This window comes from Gymnoscopelus microlampas (assembly GCF_963454915.1).
Source record: "Gymnoscopelus microlampas genome assembly, chromosome: 3".
NCBI classification, from domain to species: Eukaryota; Metazoa; Chordata; class Actinopteri; order Myctophiformes; family Myctophidae; genus Gymnoscopelus; species Gymnoscopelus microlampas.
In genome coordinates this window covers 18,389,734-18,406,428 of record NC_139940.1, presented here as the reverse complement: position 1 = coordinate 18,406,428, position 16,695 = coordinate 18,389,734, and the positions used below count along the sequence as shown (strand labels likewise).

Genomic DNA, 16,695 nt, shown 5'->3' with positions numbered 1-16,695 from the left:
GAGAATCTCATTGTTATGAATGAGATTATGCGGAGGCCGAGCGGTGGAAAAAAAGAGAAAAGGAGCCCCAGACCCTGCATTGATTCTATTGTTGGCCGTCTGTTTCTTTGTATGGAGGCTTCAATATAATCAAATCCACACACCACGCCTGTTGGCTATTAAATGGGCTGATACGCAAATATAGATACACACAAGCACACACGCGCACACACACGCGTTAGTTTTACTAAACTTGTGAGGACAAGAAAAGTTTAGGACGGCATCGGAAAAATTGCCGGAAAATTGCTGAAAAACAGCAGATCTACAAGCCCAAGCAACCAAGTAGACAACGGGCATATAACGATATCCCCAATCCATCAACCTATAACCTCTGAATATGTAATAACCATAATCCTCAACCCAATCTTTTCCTAATTTCCGAAAATTGTCCTCACAAATGTCTATTTCCCAAATTCGACTATGCTTGTGGGGGACACGTGGGGACCTCACAAGTATGGTAATAAAAGCACACACACACACACGCGAGACACGAACACAGGCGCTCAGATGAGGGTAGATTGGATCGGCCACACACAAAAGCACACATGCCATCTCTCACCCAACTTGTAAAGAAAAAAGAGACTTGTTAAAAAGCCTCTCCAAAAATATGTTGGTCTTTAAACCAAAGCATGGCAGACCCAGTGGAAAATGTTAGTTTGCTCCCCAGACGAGGTGTGAAGTGCGAGCAGGCGGCCGCTACGCCACAGGTGGAGCGGCCCAGACACCTGTTGTGTGAATCCTCACTGGGAGGAGGAGGAGGGTGTGACACTCCTCCTCCTTCTCCTCCCCTCAGCCTGGAGTCCCCCAGTGCTGGAAAAAAGTAACTATAAGTACATGTACTCAAGTACATGTACTTAACCACTTAAAAAAAAAAACATATGGTTGAGCGGAGGAGTCCCTCAGGGCTCTATGCTAGTGTCAGGTTTTCTGTTGTTGTGCATGGAGGGAAAGCTTTGGCTGAAAATAGCAGATCTACAATCTCACTGTGAGCTTGTCGATCTGCTGTTTTTTTAATCGATACTTTATACTTCTTGCTCCACTACATCTCAGAGGTAAAATTTGGTACTTCTTTTATTCCACCGCAATTTTTTGGAAACTTCAGTTACTATAGTTACAGATTTCGATTATTATTTCAAAACCAACAATAACCACCAAATGTGCCGTATCGAAAATTTAAAAACGTTTTTTTTTTCGAAAAAAAGGAAAAAGCGCCAGTTGGCGCATAGCCCGTAGGCTACGGGATCTGTGCTTTACGGTTGGATTTATCGGCCCGTAGGCTACGGGCCTGGCGGTCAATGTGTTAAGACCTGAAGCCGATTCTACAAAATGCATGTGTTCTAAATCCCAACAGTATTCTGAAAAACGTATGTTTCTATATCAGCGGTGCTCAAACCTTTTCATGTCAAGGACCCCCAAAATGATATGTATTTGGCCGCGGACTCCCATCTTAAAATATGTTGTTCCAGGGACCCCCCAGAAGCAAAGATTTGAGTTAACAATGTTCGCTTTAAAACAATATATATTCAAAGATTTGCACACATTTTCACGATTTTTCAAAAATAGCAGATCTACAAGCTCGTAGCTACGAGCTTGTATATCTGCTATTTTTGAATAGCCAAAGTGTAAAATAATGCTTTTTTAGCTAAAATCCAAAAATGACACAGATGCGTTCCAGGTTTAAGCCCTATTTTACACTTCGACGTTTCGAGGATATAGCTGATCTACAAGCTCACACAACAACGCACGTTCCATCACCACAGTACTTTTACATTGGGACTTCACGTAATTTTGATGCCAATACTTTTGTACTTTTCCTCAAATCCAAAAAAAAAAGATATATAGTCCTTTTACTTGTAACAGAGTATTGCTATATATATTGTGGTATTGATAGCTTCTTCTTCCACCACTGCTGCTCCCCGATGGGAAAATAACAAAACACAAAGAACACCACGCCCTCTCCATCTCCGTCTCTCTCTCTCTCTCTCTCTCTCTCTCTCTCTCTCTCTCTCTCTCTCTCTCTCTCTCTCCCGTGTGACACATGCCTGTTTCACCATGCCGCCGCCTCGCGCCACCCTCGCTATTGGCAACCGAGTGCACCCTCCCTCCCCCTCCCCACCCCCCCTCCTCCCGTATCTTTATTGCGTGGGCGTCAGACGTAATGCCCAGATTGTGTCCCCCTCCATCGCCACCGGGCCGGAAGCGCCCTGGCTAGCCCCTTGGCGTAACGGGCGGGCGGAGGAGCGGATTTTCCGATCCCCCGCGCGGGTCTCAGATGCTCGGCTAATCTGTCACCGGCTATTTCGGTCCTCCGAAAGCCGCGGTGGGGCCCGGGCCGGCTGCGTCGTCCCCCACACCAACCACCACCACCAACCACCGCCATCGCTATATATCCCTCATGGGCTCCGGGCCGGGGCGGGCGTGGGTGCTGAATCACGAGCCAATGGCTACAATTAGTGCACAGTCAGTGCAGGATTCCCCACCAACTCCATTACGCCCCTCTTCTCTCTCCCTCTCCACAGCCACTTCCTGATCTGGGGCTAACCAGACATGGCACCCGCAAAAAAACACACATGCACACACACTTTCCATTTTAACCCGTTCAGACCGGGAACGCATCTGTGTCGTTTTAGATGTCTTTGGCTATTCAAAAACTGCTATTTTTGAGAAATCGTGTATGTATATATTTTTAAAGCGAACATTTGTAAGTCAAATCCTTGCTTCTGGAGGTCCCTGGAACAACATAATTTGAAATGGGGGTCCGTGGCCAAATACATATAATTTTGGGGGACCTTGACATGAAAAAGTTTGAGAACCACTGATATAGCAACATAGGTTTTTTTCAAAGAACTGTTAGGATTTAGAAGACATTTAGTAGAATCGGCCCTCAGGTCTCAATGGGTTAAGCCTTTTTATAAATGGCACTCCCGCTGTGTTGTGGAATAATGAGGTTTGGAAGTAAAGCACCTTTCTCGGGCACACGAGTCGCTTCCGCCTTGCACTGTAAACTATTGGCCCCATTCATGTTCATTAGCCGTCATTGGAAGGCACATTTCAATTCATCGCTTGTTCAGGTTCAATCAGTGAGGGGTTTAAGTTTGATTCCTGTCTGCTGTACAGTACAATACCCTAAATGTCCTTGAGCTACTGAAGGCTCGCCTCGGTCATGTCTCCGGTGATTCTGTGAGAAAGCAGTCTGCTTTTAATTTGTATTTAAAGCTACAACAATATTGAACCTTTTTTGATACGTTGGTTGGAATCAAATGTAGATGAATTGGACTCAACCCGGCAGTATTTTGACATGAAACGAACTAAAGCCTAGCCCCAAACCCTTACTCTAGTCTAACCAAAACCACAGTAACTGTGCCTAACCTTAACTCAAATATATAAGCCATAATAACCCCCAGAAACCTATCCATGACCAAAAGTGACAGCATTTTTCTGAGAATCATTGTTTTTTTTATTGCCAGGTATGTTGTTGCACATAATGAGGATTTTTTCTCATAATCTGTGCTTTGAATTCGTGGGTTCTATTCTATATGCATAGGATATGCAGTATATACAAACCCTTGTGAGAACACATTGGAGATTGGAGAAATCTGAACAGGTTGTCTCTGCAACAGTTAGAGCAGTGGTTCTCAAAGTTGGGTCCGGGGGACCCTCAGGGTTCATTGAGGGGACCCCTCCAAATAGACCCTCACAGATCTGTAACTCTGAGACTGTACGGGTTCATTTGGTTCCATTTGTACAGTCTCACGGTGCGTTTTAACAGCGGGCGATTCTGGAGAGTATTCTCCGGAAGTGCGTTATATGTCTATGAGAGCCGGCAACTACTGCCGATAGCTGGGCGAAGAGGCGAAGTGGGCGGGGGGGCGATGTTGATCTGAAAAGATGGAATTTATTTATCTTTTGGACGATGTCGTCCGGCGATCGTCCGGAGAGTCGCCCGCTGTTAAAACATACTGTCAGAGTAATGGGGGTCCTTGAAATTAAAGAGTTTAAGAAACACAGAGTTAGAAGATCACGGCTGCTCATCCTCATGATAATGTAAACGTAGTGCAGCGAGACTACACAAAAACATATGAATTATCTTTTAATTGACTAATTACTACTAATTACTTTCTAAGTACTTACTACTGTAGATACTTTGTGCGCTCTCAATTTACAATGTGTAATACAGAGGCAAGTTCTATACCCCATATTTTAACCACTTTCAACCGGGCATTCTATTTTGAACATGTTATTAGGTGAACATTTAATATTGCACATATATGAATACAGGTGTGCCTTGAGACTTTCACTTGCCCATTGGCTTTGGTGTGCCTCGTGCACGAAACGTTTAAAAAATCTGTCAAATCTGTGGACCCGCACCATATGTCCACATCTGTATGGCCAGAATAGATACCTAGTCAAACACAAGGACGGATAGCTGCAATTTCTCTTGCCGAATAGGCTTGTTTTCCGGCTAATGTGCCTCATCTGCCAACAGAGTCATGACCATGGCCGAGGAGGCGACGGCGGCGCGTGGCGGAGGAGTAACTGTTTCTCACCTCCTAATAAGAGAGGCTCCTTTTTAATCTTTTCAATTTGATTGCGTTCCAAAAAAAAAGCCGGGCCTGTCTCGCCCATCTGTCTCTCTTAAAAGAAGCCTCCTAAAGGGATTTTAATCATCTGACTCAATTCTCTCTCTCCCTCCCTCTCGTTCTCGCTCGCTCTTGTTCTCATTTGTTTTATTTATTTCTCTCTCACTCTCTCTCTCTCTCTCTGTTTTCTTTTCTGTCCTCCTGGTCCCTCTCCTCCTCCATTGCTCTCTGTCTCTCATATCACATCCTCTCAGCTCGTATCTGTTTAGCCATTAGGGCCCTCCGGTCTCTCTTCAAGCACCACCCACCCCCACCCTTCCAAGACAGAGGATGCACCTTCTCCCCACTGCCCCCCCCCCACACCCCTCCCGTCCGTATTAATTCACGCATCTCTAAATTCTTTATTTCCCTTCAAAGCGACAAGGCGAGCTGTGACATCAATCACGGGAAGCGAATATTTAGCCGGCGCTAATTTCCACCAATAGCCTGGAGACAGGCTTAGCTGACAAAACTCATTCCTGCACCGAACAAAACTGCTTGTGTTGAAACCTCGCCCCCCCCCCACACTCCCCCCCAGCACCCCTCCTCTACCCACCTCCCTCCTCCTGCCTTGTGCATGGACCAAAAAAACACACAACAACCCGGCATCCCAATAAACACAGCTAGCACCTCTACGACTCCCCCTTGATTCGGGCTTATCAATTGAATGCACGGCATGAAGGGATACCCTTTTGACAGTACATAATGGCTCCATTCTGCATGAAATGGCTTGGTAATACCAGTCGAGTGTGGCAAACGGCTTTGCCCCGGTGCCACTACAGGAACAGCTGCTGTGTTTCTTTGCCGAAGCTATGGCGCGCTGTGCTAGCTGGTTCACCCTTGAGGTTGTTTGAATCGGGTGAGCGGTTTCTTTTTTTTTGCCAGTTCCCAGACCCCAGTCTCTTGTCTTGCAGTTCCTAATGCGGCTCCATTTGAATGAGTGCACATTCTCCACAAGATGGGCCCTGTAAACCATTTGACCTGTTTCCCCACACCCCGCCACCCCCCCTGTGTGTTAAATGTGCATGTGTGTGAGTAAGAGAGGGGAGAGAGCGGGAAAAAACTTGAGTAGATTGTGGATGGGGGTGGGGTGGGGGGGGGGCTTAGTAAGAGGGGGTGGGGAGGGGGGCATTTTGAGGGCACCCTATTGTGTGGCTTGGAGGGTTCTCACAGTGGGCCCCCCGTTTCACCCAGCCCCCAGCTGCCCCCCGTGCCAGCCAGTCAAGCCATCTCAGACGGCCGCCCATTAGGGTCCCCAACAACAACCCCCCCCCCCCCCGACTCCCCTTTACTACGCGTACCCCCCTCCCCCCTCCGATGCCAACGGCTGACTGCCACCCTGGGAGTGGCAGCGGAGGGGCGCCTTGGTGCCATGCCAAGCTGTGGGCACGGTCACCTCCCTCGCACGCGATGCCATCACTGCGGACAAGCATGTGTCGTGTTTTGGCTAACGAGCGCCATGGCATTAGAGGGAAGCGCTATTGGCCTCATAATGTGAGTGGATTTTATAGTTAGTCAGACCTTGATTTGCACTCATCCTGAGTATTGATAGTCATTAAATTGCATCGATCTGCTGCATTGAATAGTCCTCCTCCTCCACTGAATCAAACTCCTCGGTATGGGGTGGACAAAGCAGCGAGGAATCAATGTTTATTGTAAGAAAAAACACTGCAGGAGCAAATAAAAGGCTCTGAAAGAGGTGGTGACCATGACTAAGGGAAACTGTTTCTTATTCATTGAGGCAAAGCTCTGCCAGATAGAAGGTGGGAAGACTTGCTCGTCTGTATTATTGACTTGACACAGAACATAAGAAAAAGCTCACTTACTTCCTGGAAAGAATGTAATGAAAAAACTTCCAACTTCCTCCACTGGTCTTATAGGAAGAGCCCTATGAACTCCCATGCCACGGGGGCCACCTGTATAGGCCTACTGGTGACAAAAAAAAGGTGAAGCTGTTGGATTTGTGGGGGAAAGCATCTAAGCTTTTAATCTGAGGACAGAGAGGTTTGTGGCATGGCTCTGTAGGGATCTACTGCATCAGGTATCAGGATTGTAAGGATTTAAGAGTTGAACCCAAGCCGATTGCCTTTCTGCAACCAAAAAGGGGGGGGGGGGGGGGGTTGCACACCTCAGTTGACTGTAATGGTTTCATATATTAACTATTTTCCTCAGCCTCTTTTCCCCCTGTAGCCAAGTTAACCCTTTCAAGGTGATTTAGTTGTATGGGGCAGACTGATGGGGTTGGATGTCCCTGATAGCAAAAAAAAAAAAGAGCAAATGACACAACTACTCACGGCTCTCTGCCTGCTCTTCTCAGTGTTATAGGATGAGGCAGTGCATCTCTCCAGGTTAACCCGGGCATCAGTTCATTCATTATTTAGCCCCCCCCCCCACACCCCCCCACCACACACGCCTCTCCACTATGGGCATTGTATTAAAGGGGGTATGATTTGAATGGGAAATAGGCTTCCTGGAATCATGCTTGTGATGTGTGTGTTCCTCTCTGTCATTGCACATTTCTGGGGGCTTCATTCGTCTGCCTCTGCAAGACAGGAGGCTGAAAGAGAATTTCCATTTTATGAATATTTAATACATAATAAAGTTTTCAATTTTATTCTATTCAACCCCGCAGGGGAAGAAAATGTGGCAAAGCCAGCCCCTCAAGGACAAAAGTCAGAGTCAAGGTGTTACTCTGTGTTGGGAGATGAAGGCATCAAAAATTTGGTTTGAAAGTACTTTCAAGTAGACAGAAAATATACAATACTATAACTATATAACACTGCATTTTAGAAGACGTCACACATTTGCAGGGCCTCTATTTCACATAATATCTCCTTAGTTTCCCCCCCCCTTCTTCTCCTCCTTGGCCGTCCTCACTTTGCGGCGTTCCCATTGGATCGTATAGCGCATCCGGACTGCCCACGGTGACCTGGCAGAGCTCTGTGTGAGACACCCAGCTGGGAGTGCCCCCGAATCAACTCGGGATTAGCCCGGGATTGTCTGGGATTACTCGGGGATGGAGGGGGAGGATTAGCAGCGACTGCCTGTTTCGGGGGCGTGGGGGGGGGGGGGCCGGGGGTTGGCCAAATCGCCCCCTGACTCACACACTCTGTCTCAGGGAACAGAGAAGCAGGCAGGCAGGCAAGAACCACACCCACGCTCAGCGCCACCTGCAACCTGAGCTATTCTTAGATTGTGGACCATTACATACACACGCACGCACACGGACACACACACACACACACACACACACACACACACACACACACACACACACACACACACACACACACGTGTGCGCACACACACATGCACTAACAGGATGACAGAGAAAAAACGTGTAGTGGAAAAACTTAGCGACAGGAAGCCAGCAGCTAGTGTGGGGGATGATGATGACAGAGCCATGGTCGGCCACTGCCAGAATCTCTCAAATCTCTGTAGCAGGTGGATTCATCAGATAAAGAGGGTTTGGGATGATGGCAAATCCCTCCAAGTCGAATGGGGAGGCTCTGCTCTCCGCAACCGACATACGAGGCTAAATCGAGATTTGGATCAGACAGGTCACATTACAGGCTGCGGCGTGAAGTGGTTAGCGGGGCTTTTCGGAGGGATCGGTGGTTGTCAAACTTTTTTTTACGTCAAGGACCCCCCCTTCAAATGAATATATGAATTTGGCCGCGGACCTCCGTCTGAAAAATGATGTACATGATTTGTGTGTCTTAAAATAGCAGATCTACAAGCTCACCACGGAGGTGTATCATAACGCGTTGTGAGCTTGTGGATTGGCTATTTTCAAATATCTCATTAAAGTGGCTAGACTGATTTTGATGCTATATTAACACATTTTGCTGGGAGACCTCCCTGGAACCCCCCTCAAGGGCCCCACACTTTGAGAACCATTGGGGATAGACAGCCCTTTTTTTATTTATTTTTTCCCATAGATTGGAAGGCTTACTCACACACGACACACGCATCAGTTCTGGCAGTGCACTAAGAACTTGACGGAGGCGATTCGGGGAGCGTCGTGATAGGTGGAGGGATGGGATCTACAGCAGCAGGCATGTAGACGGGGGGAGAGTGTTGGCGTGGCACGTGGAGAGGCCGTCGGAAGCGGGGAGCGGGGGCATCCCCTGCGGACCGCCACAGCAGAGATGAAAGGCTGTTCCGAGTTGGAGCAGCAGCATCAAACACCCGCCTCCTCTCTCGCATCCTTTCGCATCCTCTCTCCCCATCCCCCATCCTCCTCTCTCTCTCTCTCTCTCTCTCGCCCCCCCATCCCCCCCACCCCACCCACCCAACCACCCACCCCCCTCCCCTCATCTCGCTCGCTCACTCACTCTCGACTACCACCACAATATGATATAGCTCTGCCGCTGTGCACGTTTACCCGGTTGCCATGGCTACCCAATGCCGGAGGTGTCACAGCGAGACAACCCAAGGAGGCATTCACAGATCACCTGAATTCACATTCGCCTCCCATTTATGTGTTCTCTGCCACAATTTGATTTATTTGTGTCCCTGCCGTGCAATCCGGTGTGAATACTAAATAATCCTCTACATAATGGAGACGGCGGAGAGGTGTGAATGCCCCTCAATCTGAAACAATCTATTGTGCCCCTGTATTCCGTAGCTACGGGAGGCTCTCTCTCGCATTTTTTTGATTTGATATTTTTATCCGCTGCTTGTGCCTCAAAAATGCGTCGCACAACAAAGGGTGCAATTGCAGCGGCAGACTGTGTTGCACATCAGCCTTCGGTATTCATCAAGCCCCCGAAGATGTAAATGAGAACAAAGAAAGCAAGGCTACGTATCCTGTGAATTACTGAATGAGTGGAGCGATGGCAGCCAGCTTGTGTGAGGGATGAATAAGTAAATCAATGACTGTACATGTTGGTATGGCGGATAATGGGAAAATAATTGGTGACATACTGTATAATTGAAAACATATAGAGATGGAAAGCAGAGGCAGAAAAAAATGATGATCTCCGTGTGTGGAGAAGTGCGTGAAATGTGGAGGAAAAAAGAGGGGAAAATCCACAAGGTGCGCGTTTGAAAGCGTGATTAAAAAACACAAAACAAAAAAACAAAAAGGGGTGAACGTGATAAAAAAGAAAATGACTGAGGGAAAGCAATATGGGAAGTGAAGCTAGTTGTAGGAGGGTGTGATGCACCCATTAGCCTCTCTTGCTCTTGGCTCAATCTTGCAATACATCCTCACTATACACACATACACACACACACACACACACACACACACACACACACACACACACACACACACACACACACACACACACACACACACACACACACACACACACACACACACACACACACACACACACACGCGCGCGCACACAAGGCTAGGAGACAGGGCTGGCACTCAGCCAAACTGGCAGCGACTTCAACCATATGAACAACCATCAGCTTCCTAACAACCATCTGACTGAAGGGAGACATGGAAGTGGGAGGATGAGGGATGGAAGATGGACTAGAGGATGGAAGGGTTGACTGCACACGTCTTAAGGCTGCGTTTTCCAGTCAGTGGTGGACACAGTACTCAAGTCAAAGTATAGATACTCCCGGTCAAATATTTCTCCACTCTACTGTGCAAGTGCAATTTGCTCTGTCAAATTTGTACTTGAGTTACATTATCCAAGTATTCAAAAGTGCATGCCTTTAACAATTTCCAAAGTACAAATTACAAAGTAGTAAATAGTACATTTTCTTTTTCATATCAATGCTTTGCTGTATTGAAATTGAGAACATTTTCAAAACAATTATCCAAAAATATCAATAGTGAAAATAGAAGATCTACAAGCTCACAACGCGTTGTGGCGTGACGTGTTGTGGATTTGTTATCTTCACTATATTTGAAATAGGGCTTAAGTGGTTAATTCATACTGTACTTTGTCTCTTCCTAGAAATGTAGTGGAGTCAAAAGTACAACATTTGTGTTTGAAATGTAGTGGAGTGAAAGTCATACGTATCCCACAATACAAATACTCAAGTAAAATACTGATACTCAAAAATGTTCTATTCAAGTAAATGCACTTCATCACTGTACACCACTGCGTTTCAGGTGTTTTCAGGTTCATTGAGACTGACGCAGTCTCTACTCTGTGCCAACTGTAGCTCTCTCTCGCTCTCTGTTTGTTTCTCTCTCTGTCTCTCTCTGTCTCTCCACCCTTGAATGTATCTCACATTCTTGACTCGACCGCTTCTGTCACTGACACTGTGGGTCAGATTGTGCCGACTTTTAATTATCAAACAAATTGATTTAATCGATTATAGAAAATAATTGATCATTTATTAAAATAATCTAGTATTAATCAATCCCTATTTTGGGCAATTCAATGCAACGCATAAATAGGCTATTTTCACTATTTGTGCACAACACCATTGTTTGACAAAGTGTAACGCTTAAATGGTTAATCGGTTTGCTTGATGTATAAAATAAATCCCTCTTTTAAATGACCTGCTTCTCAATTATTCGATCAATTGAAAAAGTACTCAATAGAATAATCGACAAGACAATAATGGTGAGTTGCAGCCCTGGTAGAGCTTCAAATGTATTTCTGACTGACTGAGGATCCCTCCTGTATTCTACCGACCACAATATTTGGGGCTTGATAGCAGCTTAGCATTTTAGCTGTATGACTCAGCATGTTGACCGCCCGCTATGTATCGATTATCTCAGTTAATCTGCCATCACCCCTGCTGCCACCAGTGTTTGAGCTATCTGTTTGAACCATCACTGACGTGGATGCAGCGCCCGGAGGCATGAGATGTGTCAGACTGCCAGTTTGTTTTTGTTTCGTTACGTTTGATATTTGATGAATGATTCCTTTTCTCCTCGAATGCTTTACACATGCATCATATGCAGATTCCCACATCATTCAAAATGTTTGACGCCGCGTAGCATTTGGTGTGCATTTGAAGAAATAATGAGCGAGATGCTATCCACAGTTCTGTGATGTCTGACTCAGTCTGTCTTTTTTTTTCTCTCTCTCTCTCTCTCGTCTCCATCTCTCTGCAGAACTCCATTAGACACAACCTGTCCCTCCACACACGGTTCATCCGAGTGCAGAATGAGGGCACGGGGAAGAGCTCCTGGTGGATGCTGAACCCAGAGGGAGGCAAGATGGGCAAGTCTCCCCGCCGGCGAGCCGTCTCCATGGACAACAGCACCAAGTTCCTGAAGAGCAAGGGCCGCGTCCGTGGCAAGAGAGTTGGCCGTCCTGGGATAGGAGCCGGTTCCGCCGTGGTGGGACTCCAGGGCTCCCCGGACCGAGGGAGCCCGCCGGGGAAGGTCCTCCCCGGGGGCGGCGGTGTCAAGGGGGCCGAGGGGGAGTTTGACGCCTGGACGGAACTCCACTCCAGGGCTAGCTCCTCCGCCTCCACCCTGAGCGGCCGGCTGTCGCCCATCCTGGCCGAGGGAGAGCTGGACGAACCGGAGGAGGGCGGACTGTCCTGTTCCACCTCCCCCCACCTCTACCCGTCGCCCTCCAGCGCCCGATCTCCAGCCATGGGGGTCGGGGGCCACTGTCCCCCCCTGGAGCAGTTGCCCCAGCTGGCTACCTTGACCGGTGCCATCAGCCTGGATGAGAGGCTGATGGATGATGGCTACCATCACCAGCAGCAGCAGGAACATCAACAGCAGCAGCAGCAGCACTCTATGTCAGCCAGACACAAGCACCAAGCAGCAGTCTACCACTACAACTCTGGGGTGAAGAGCCAGGGCTCCTACGTGGGGAACGTCTATGGGCAGTCTGGGATGGGGATGCTGCGTCACCACTCCCCCATGCAGACCATCCAGGAGAACAAGCCGGCCAGTTTCTCTGGCACCATGCGGGCTTATTCCAGCACTAACGCCCTGCAGAGTCTCCTGACGGGGGGCGCCGTAGGGCAGCAGTACTGCGCCGAGAGGGACAGCCATCCGATGATGGGCGCGGCCAGCAACGGAGTGGGCCCCCCGCCCGGCCATCACGGCCACCACCTCGGACACCACAACGGCCACAGTGGCCACAATGGGACTCACAGTCACAGCAACTCCGCTCACAGCCATAACGGAACCCACAGCCATAACCCCCATAACAGTGTAACCAACCACAACCACAGCTCACCTCACGGCCACAGCCTGGGCCACAACGCGCACAACCTCAGCCAGAGCCATAACCACGTGCACACGCCGCCCCGCGGCGCCGCCCTGGCCCCGCGCACCAACGGCAACCACCTGCAACCCTACAGCCACAAAGCGGCCCCCTACCTGTACAGCCCCCCGTCGCACGCGCACCTCCCGGCCTCCACCACGCTTCCCCCGAACCCGGCGGGCATGCTCGGCATGCCCCAGGACTCGTGCCACCTAGCCACGGCCCCGCACCCGCACCCGCGGCACAACCATTACCCTGGCCCGCAGCACCAGGGCATGGCCGACGGACCGTACCACCACAGTGGTCAGGGCATAGGCGGGGGTGGTAGTAACGGCTACCACGGCAGCGGCTACCATCAGCCTCACCCCCACGAGAGGCTGCCGGCCGACCTGGACATTGACATGTTTCACGGCAGCTTGGAGTGCGACATGGAATCGATCCTCCTCCATGACATCATGGACTCCGGTGAGGAGATGGACTTCAATTTTGACTGCTCCCTGGCCCAGGGGGTGGGCATTGGGATGGGGATGGGCATGGGGGTGGGTATGGGTATGGGCATGGGCATGGGTATGGGAATGGGTGGGTTGGCAGGCCCTCAGCAGGCCCACAACAACCAGAGCTGGGTGCCAGGCTGAGTTGGGGTGTTATTGGACTGGCCCATGCTGCCAACTCGGAAAGACTTACCCATGAAGCACTGTGCTCGACAATGACATTCCTGGACTTAACAGAAAAAAAACTTTTAAGGACAAATACTCCACATCTCTCTTTGTTGTCTTGACAATTTAACTACCCATATAAACCCCTCTTTTGACCCCCCCTACCCCCCACCCACCCCAAGATCTACTTCATGTCACATTGTGTTTCTTTTCTCCCATCAGCGATACTGTGATGACAATCTCTCAGCTGTGCTCTGTCCAACATTGCTCCGCATACATTGCATCCACATGAGACTTGAACTCTCAATGCACTTTAATGCAAGTGGGTCACATCTTACAGTACAAAGCATTCTCGGAGCCAAATGGGAGGCAGAGCTTTGGCATGTTTTGTAAGAGGCGGGGTGCATCGTTTGACGGGAACAAATGAAGAAATCGCAGCCTCCGTAGATAAAGTGTCAGATCCTGGCATTGCGTTATAATGGGGGCTCCTATTCTCATATGCTTCCTGCTTTAGGGAAATAATTTAGCCTTGGTAAAGACCCCCTTGTATCTTTATGATTTTGATCTCCGCATCAGTTAAACTGGTTAAAATTATTTTCAGGCAATTTTCTGTGCCTCATCGATGACCTAATTGACGATCAAAACAGACTGCTAATCTGAATCCCCCACTTGAGTTATAATGAAGTTCACATGGTCACGTGATACAATCTTTTATCTTACATCACTGCTACTATTTAAAGATGTGTGCATTCAGACCTTGGGGCTTTTGGCTTGAGCGTGAAAATGGCTATTTGTGAATGCCTCTTTTGCCATGTTGTTAGGTATGTTAAATAGATTCTATCAAGAACCTATGTAAATAGATTCTATCAATAATCTATTTAAAGTTGGTGAATTCAAATAGCATGTCACCTTGTCTCACCTGGGCTGCAGGTGCCAGTTTCTCTCTCCGCTGTCTGTTTCTCTCTCTTTTTCTCCTACTGTATTTGTCTGTCTCTCTCCCTCCTCTCCTTTCTCACCAGCAGAGACAAAGTGACCATCCCTCACACCGAGCCAGCCATTAATGCGGCTTGATTGAAATTCAGCATCTTGCTTTTAATCTCCAAAGTGATGCGACGGCGATGTGTCATTATTGTGAATCTAACGCGCCGTCCTCGCTTCCCTCGCCCGCCCCGAGCCAGCCCGCCACTCACTCCACACATTAACCCATTAAGACCGGGAAAGCATCTTTGTCATTTTAGATTTCAGCTAAAAAGTATTATTGTATGCTTTGGCTATTCAAAAATAGCAGATCTACAAGCTTGGAGCGCGTCACTTCGTGCCACGCGCTTGTAGATCTGCTATTTTTGAAAAATCGGGAACATTTGTGCAAAGCTTTGAATATATCTCTTTTAAAGCAAACATTTTAACTAAAATCTTAGACTCTGGGGGTCCCTGGAACAAAATATTTTGAGATGGGGGGTCGGTGGCCAAATACATCCTCGACATCCTTGACATGAAAAAGTGTGAACACCACTGATATGGAAACATTCGTAGAATCGGCCTCAGGTCTTAATGGGTTAAGGCGGAGACTGAGAGACAGCGCTGTGATTAACGCCAAGTCGCTCCGCCAGCTTGCCAATCCGTCCGTGCTTCCATCCGTCCGTCCGTGCGTGCGTTCGTCCGTCCGTCCTGCTCTGAAGAGGCCAATGTCATTGTCCGCTCGCAGAGTGTGCAGATAAATAAAGAGACAAGGCATAAATGAAAAAGCGCCACGGGAACAACAGGAGCCTGTCTGCCCCCTGTTTTCTGTGCAGTCTGGACGTGTGTGTGTGTGTGTGTGTGTGTGTGTGTGTGTGTGTGTGTGTGTGTGTGTGTGTGTGTGTGTGTGTGTGTGTGTGTGTGTGTGTGTGTGTGTGTGTGTGTGTGTGTGTGTGTGTGTGTGTGTGTGTGTGTGTGTGTGTGTGTGTGTGTGTCTTAAACGGGTAGTGTATTTATCGTATCGTTAGTCATCTGTATGTCATGTTGGCCTTTTGAACATGGCTTCAGCATTGTTTATGACCGTGAGCAGCAAAGTGCTCCAGGTGTGCCATGGCAGCGAGAGATCTAGAGGAGACAACTGGAGGAGAACACACAATCAGCCAATCGGATTAGCGCAAAAGTCTGTCGAACAGGGTTGCCCCCGCCACCCCTCTCCCACCCACCACCCCCCCTTTTTCTGAGTGTTTTTATTTTGCAGTTTATCTTCCTGTTGTCGTTGTCGTCATTGTGTTGTTGAAATTCTAAAGGGCCGACGTGGGACAAGGACGCGTTAGAATTCTGTGTGCGGTGTGCAGGGTGACCTTCCAGCGCCACCCACATACGTGCTTGGGTCAAGCATTGTTTGTGTGTGTGCGTGTGTGTGTGTGTGTGCGCGCGTGTGTGTGTGTTTGTTTGTTTGTCTGTGTGTTTGTGTGTTCGTGTGCGTGTGTTCGTGAACGAGGATTCGGAAGCTTCTAGAATGGGATGAAGAGATCTCGCCTCCCTCCTACCGTCAGCCTGATTTCAACTTAGTTGCGCGCCTGTGTCGCACACACCGAAAATAACAGATCTACAAACTTCCACAACGCGTCGGAATGTGACGCGTTGTGAGCTTGTAGATCGCCTATTTTTGGAGGGGGCGACACCCACCCGCAACTAAGTATGAATGAGGCTTTCCCAGGCTTTTCTACAGTTCTCCCCAAACAGTGTGTGTAGGTCTTTGGTCCATACGGCTGTCAAAGAAAGGGAGGATTATTGGGGGGTGTTATTGCAGCCAAAGGTCAAGCATGGCACAGGATATCAGACCCGATTTATTAAAGATAAATACATTTTATTTCAGGCCTTTTAGTCACACCGGTTATATTTATTTCTGTGTGGGAAATACGTGGAATTTTCTGAGCAAAAAAGGGGGAAGGGGGCTCACATGTTATCGGGAAAATACAGAGGTTTAGCAAAAGCCACGCTATCAGGAAAGCAGAGCTCTATATGATATGGTATGTGATTTGACTATTTGTGAAAGAGGTTGGTCGTTTTGTGAGTGGACTTCGTTCCCTTTTTTCTCTCTCTCTTTCCGTTTCTTTTTAATCCCCTCTCTGTTTTTAAAGATGTCACATTTCTTTCGCCCATTTTACCAACTTTTATTTTGTACAAAGTCTATATATTGAGAATATTGTATCATAGTTTTTAAAAAACAAACCAACAGCTCAAAAGAATATCAATTTTGTTGTCTAT

At 48.2% G+C, this 16,695-nt stretch overlaps 1 protein-coding gene across 1 annotated transcript in view; it reads left to right on the top strand.

The window, feature by feature from the left end:
• Positions 1-14,707, top strand: part of LOC311042679 (forkhead box protein O6-like) — a 50,997-nt gene extending 36,290 nt beyond the window's left edge. The window contains exon 2 of the mRNA XM_084053574.1: positions 11,698-14,707. Within this exon, the coding sequence (XP_083909700.1) occupies positions 11,698-13,446 (1,749 nt within the window). The 3' untranslated portion in view covers positions 13,447-14,707. The remainder of the gene's footprint in view (positions 1-11,697) is intronic.
• Positions 14,708-16,695: the final 1,988 nt, after the last annotated feature.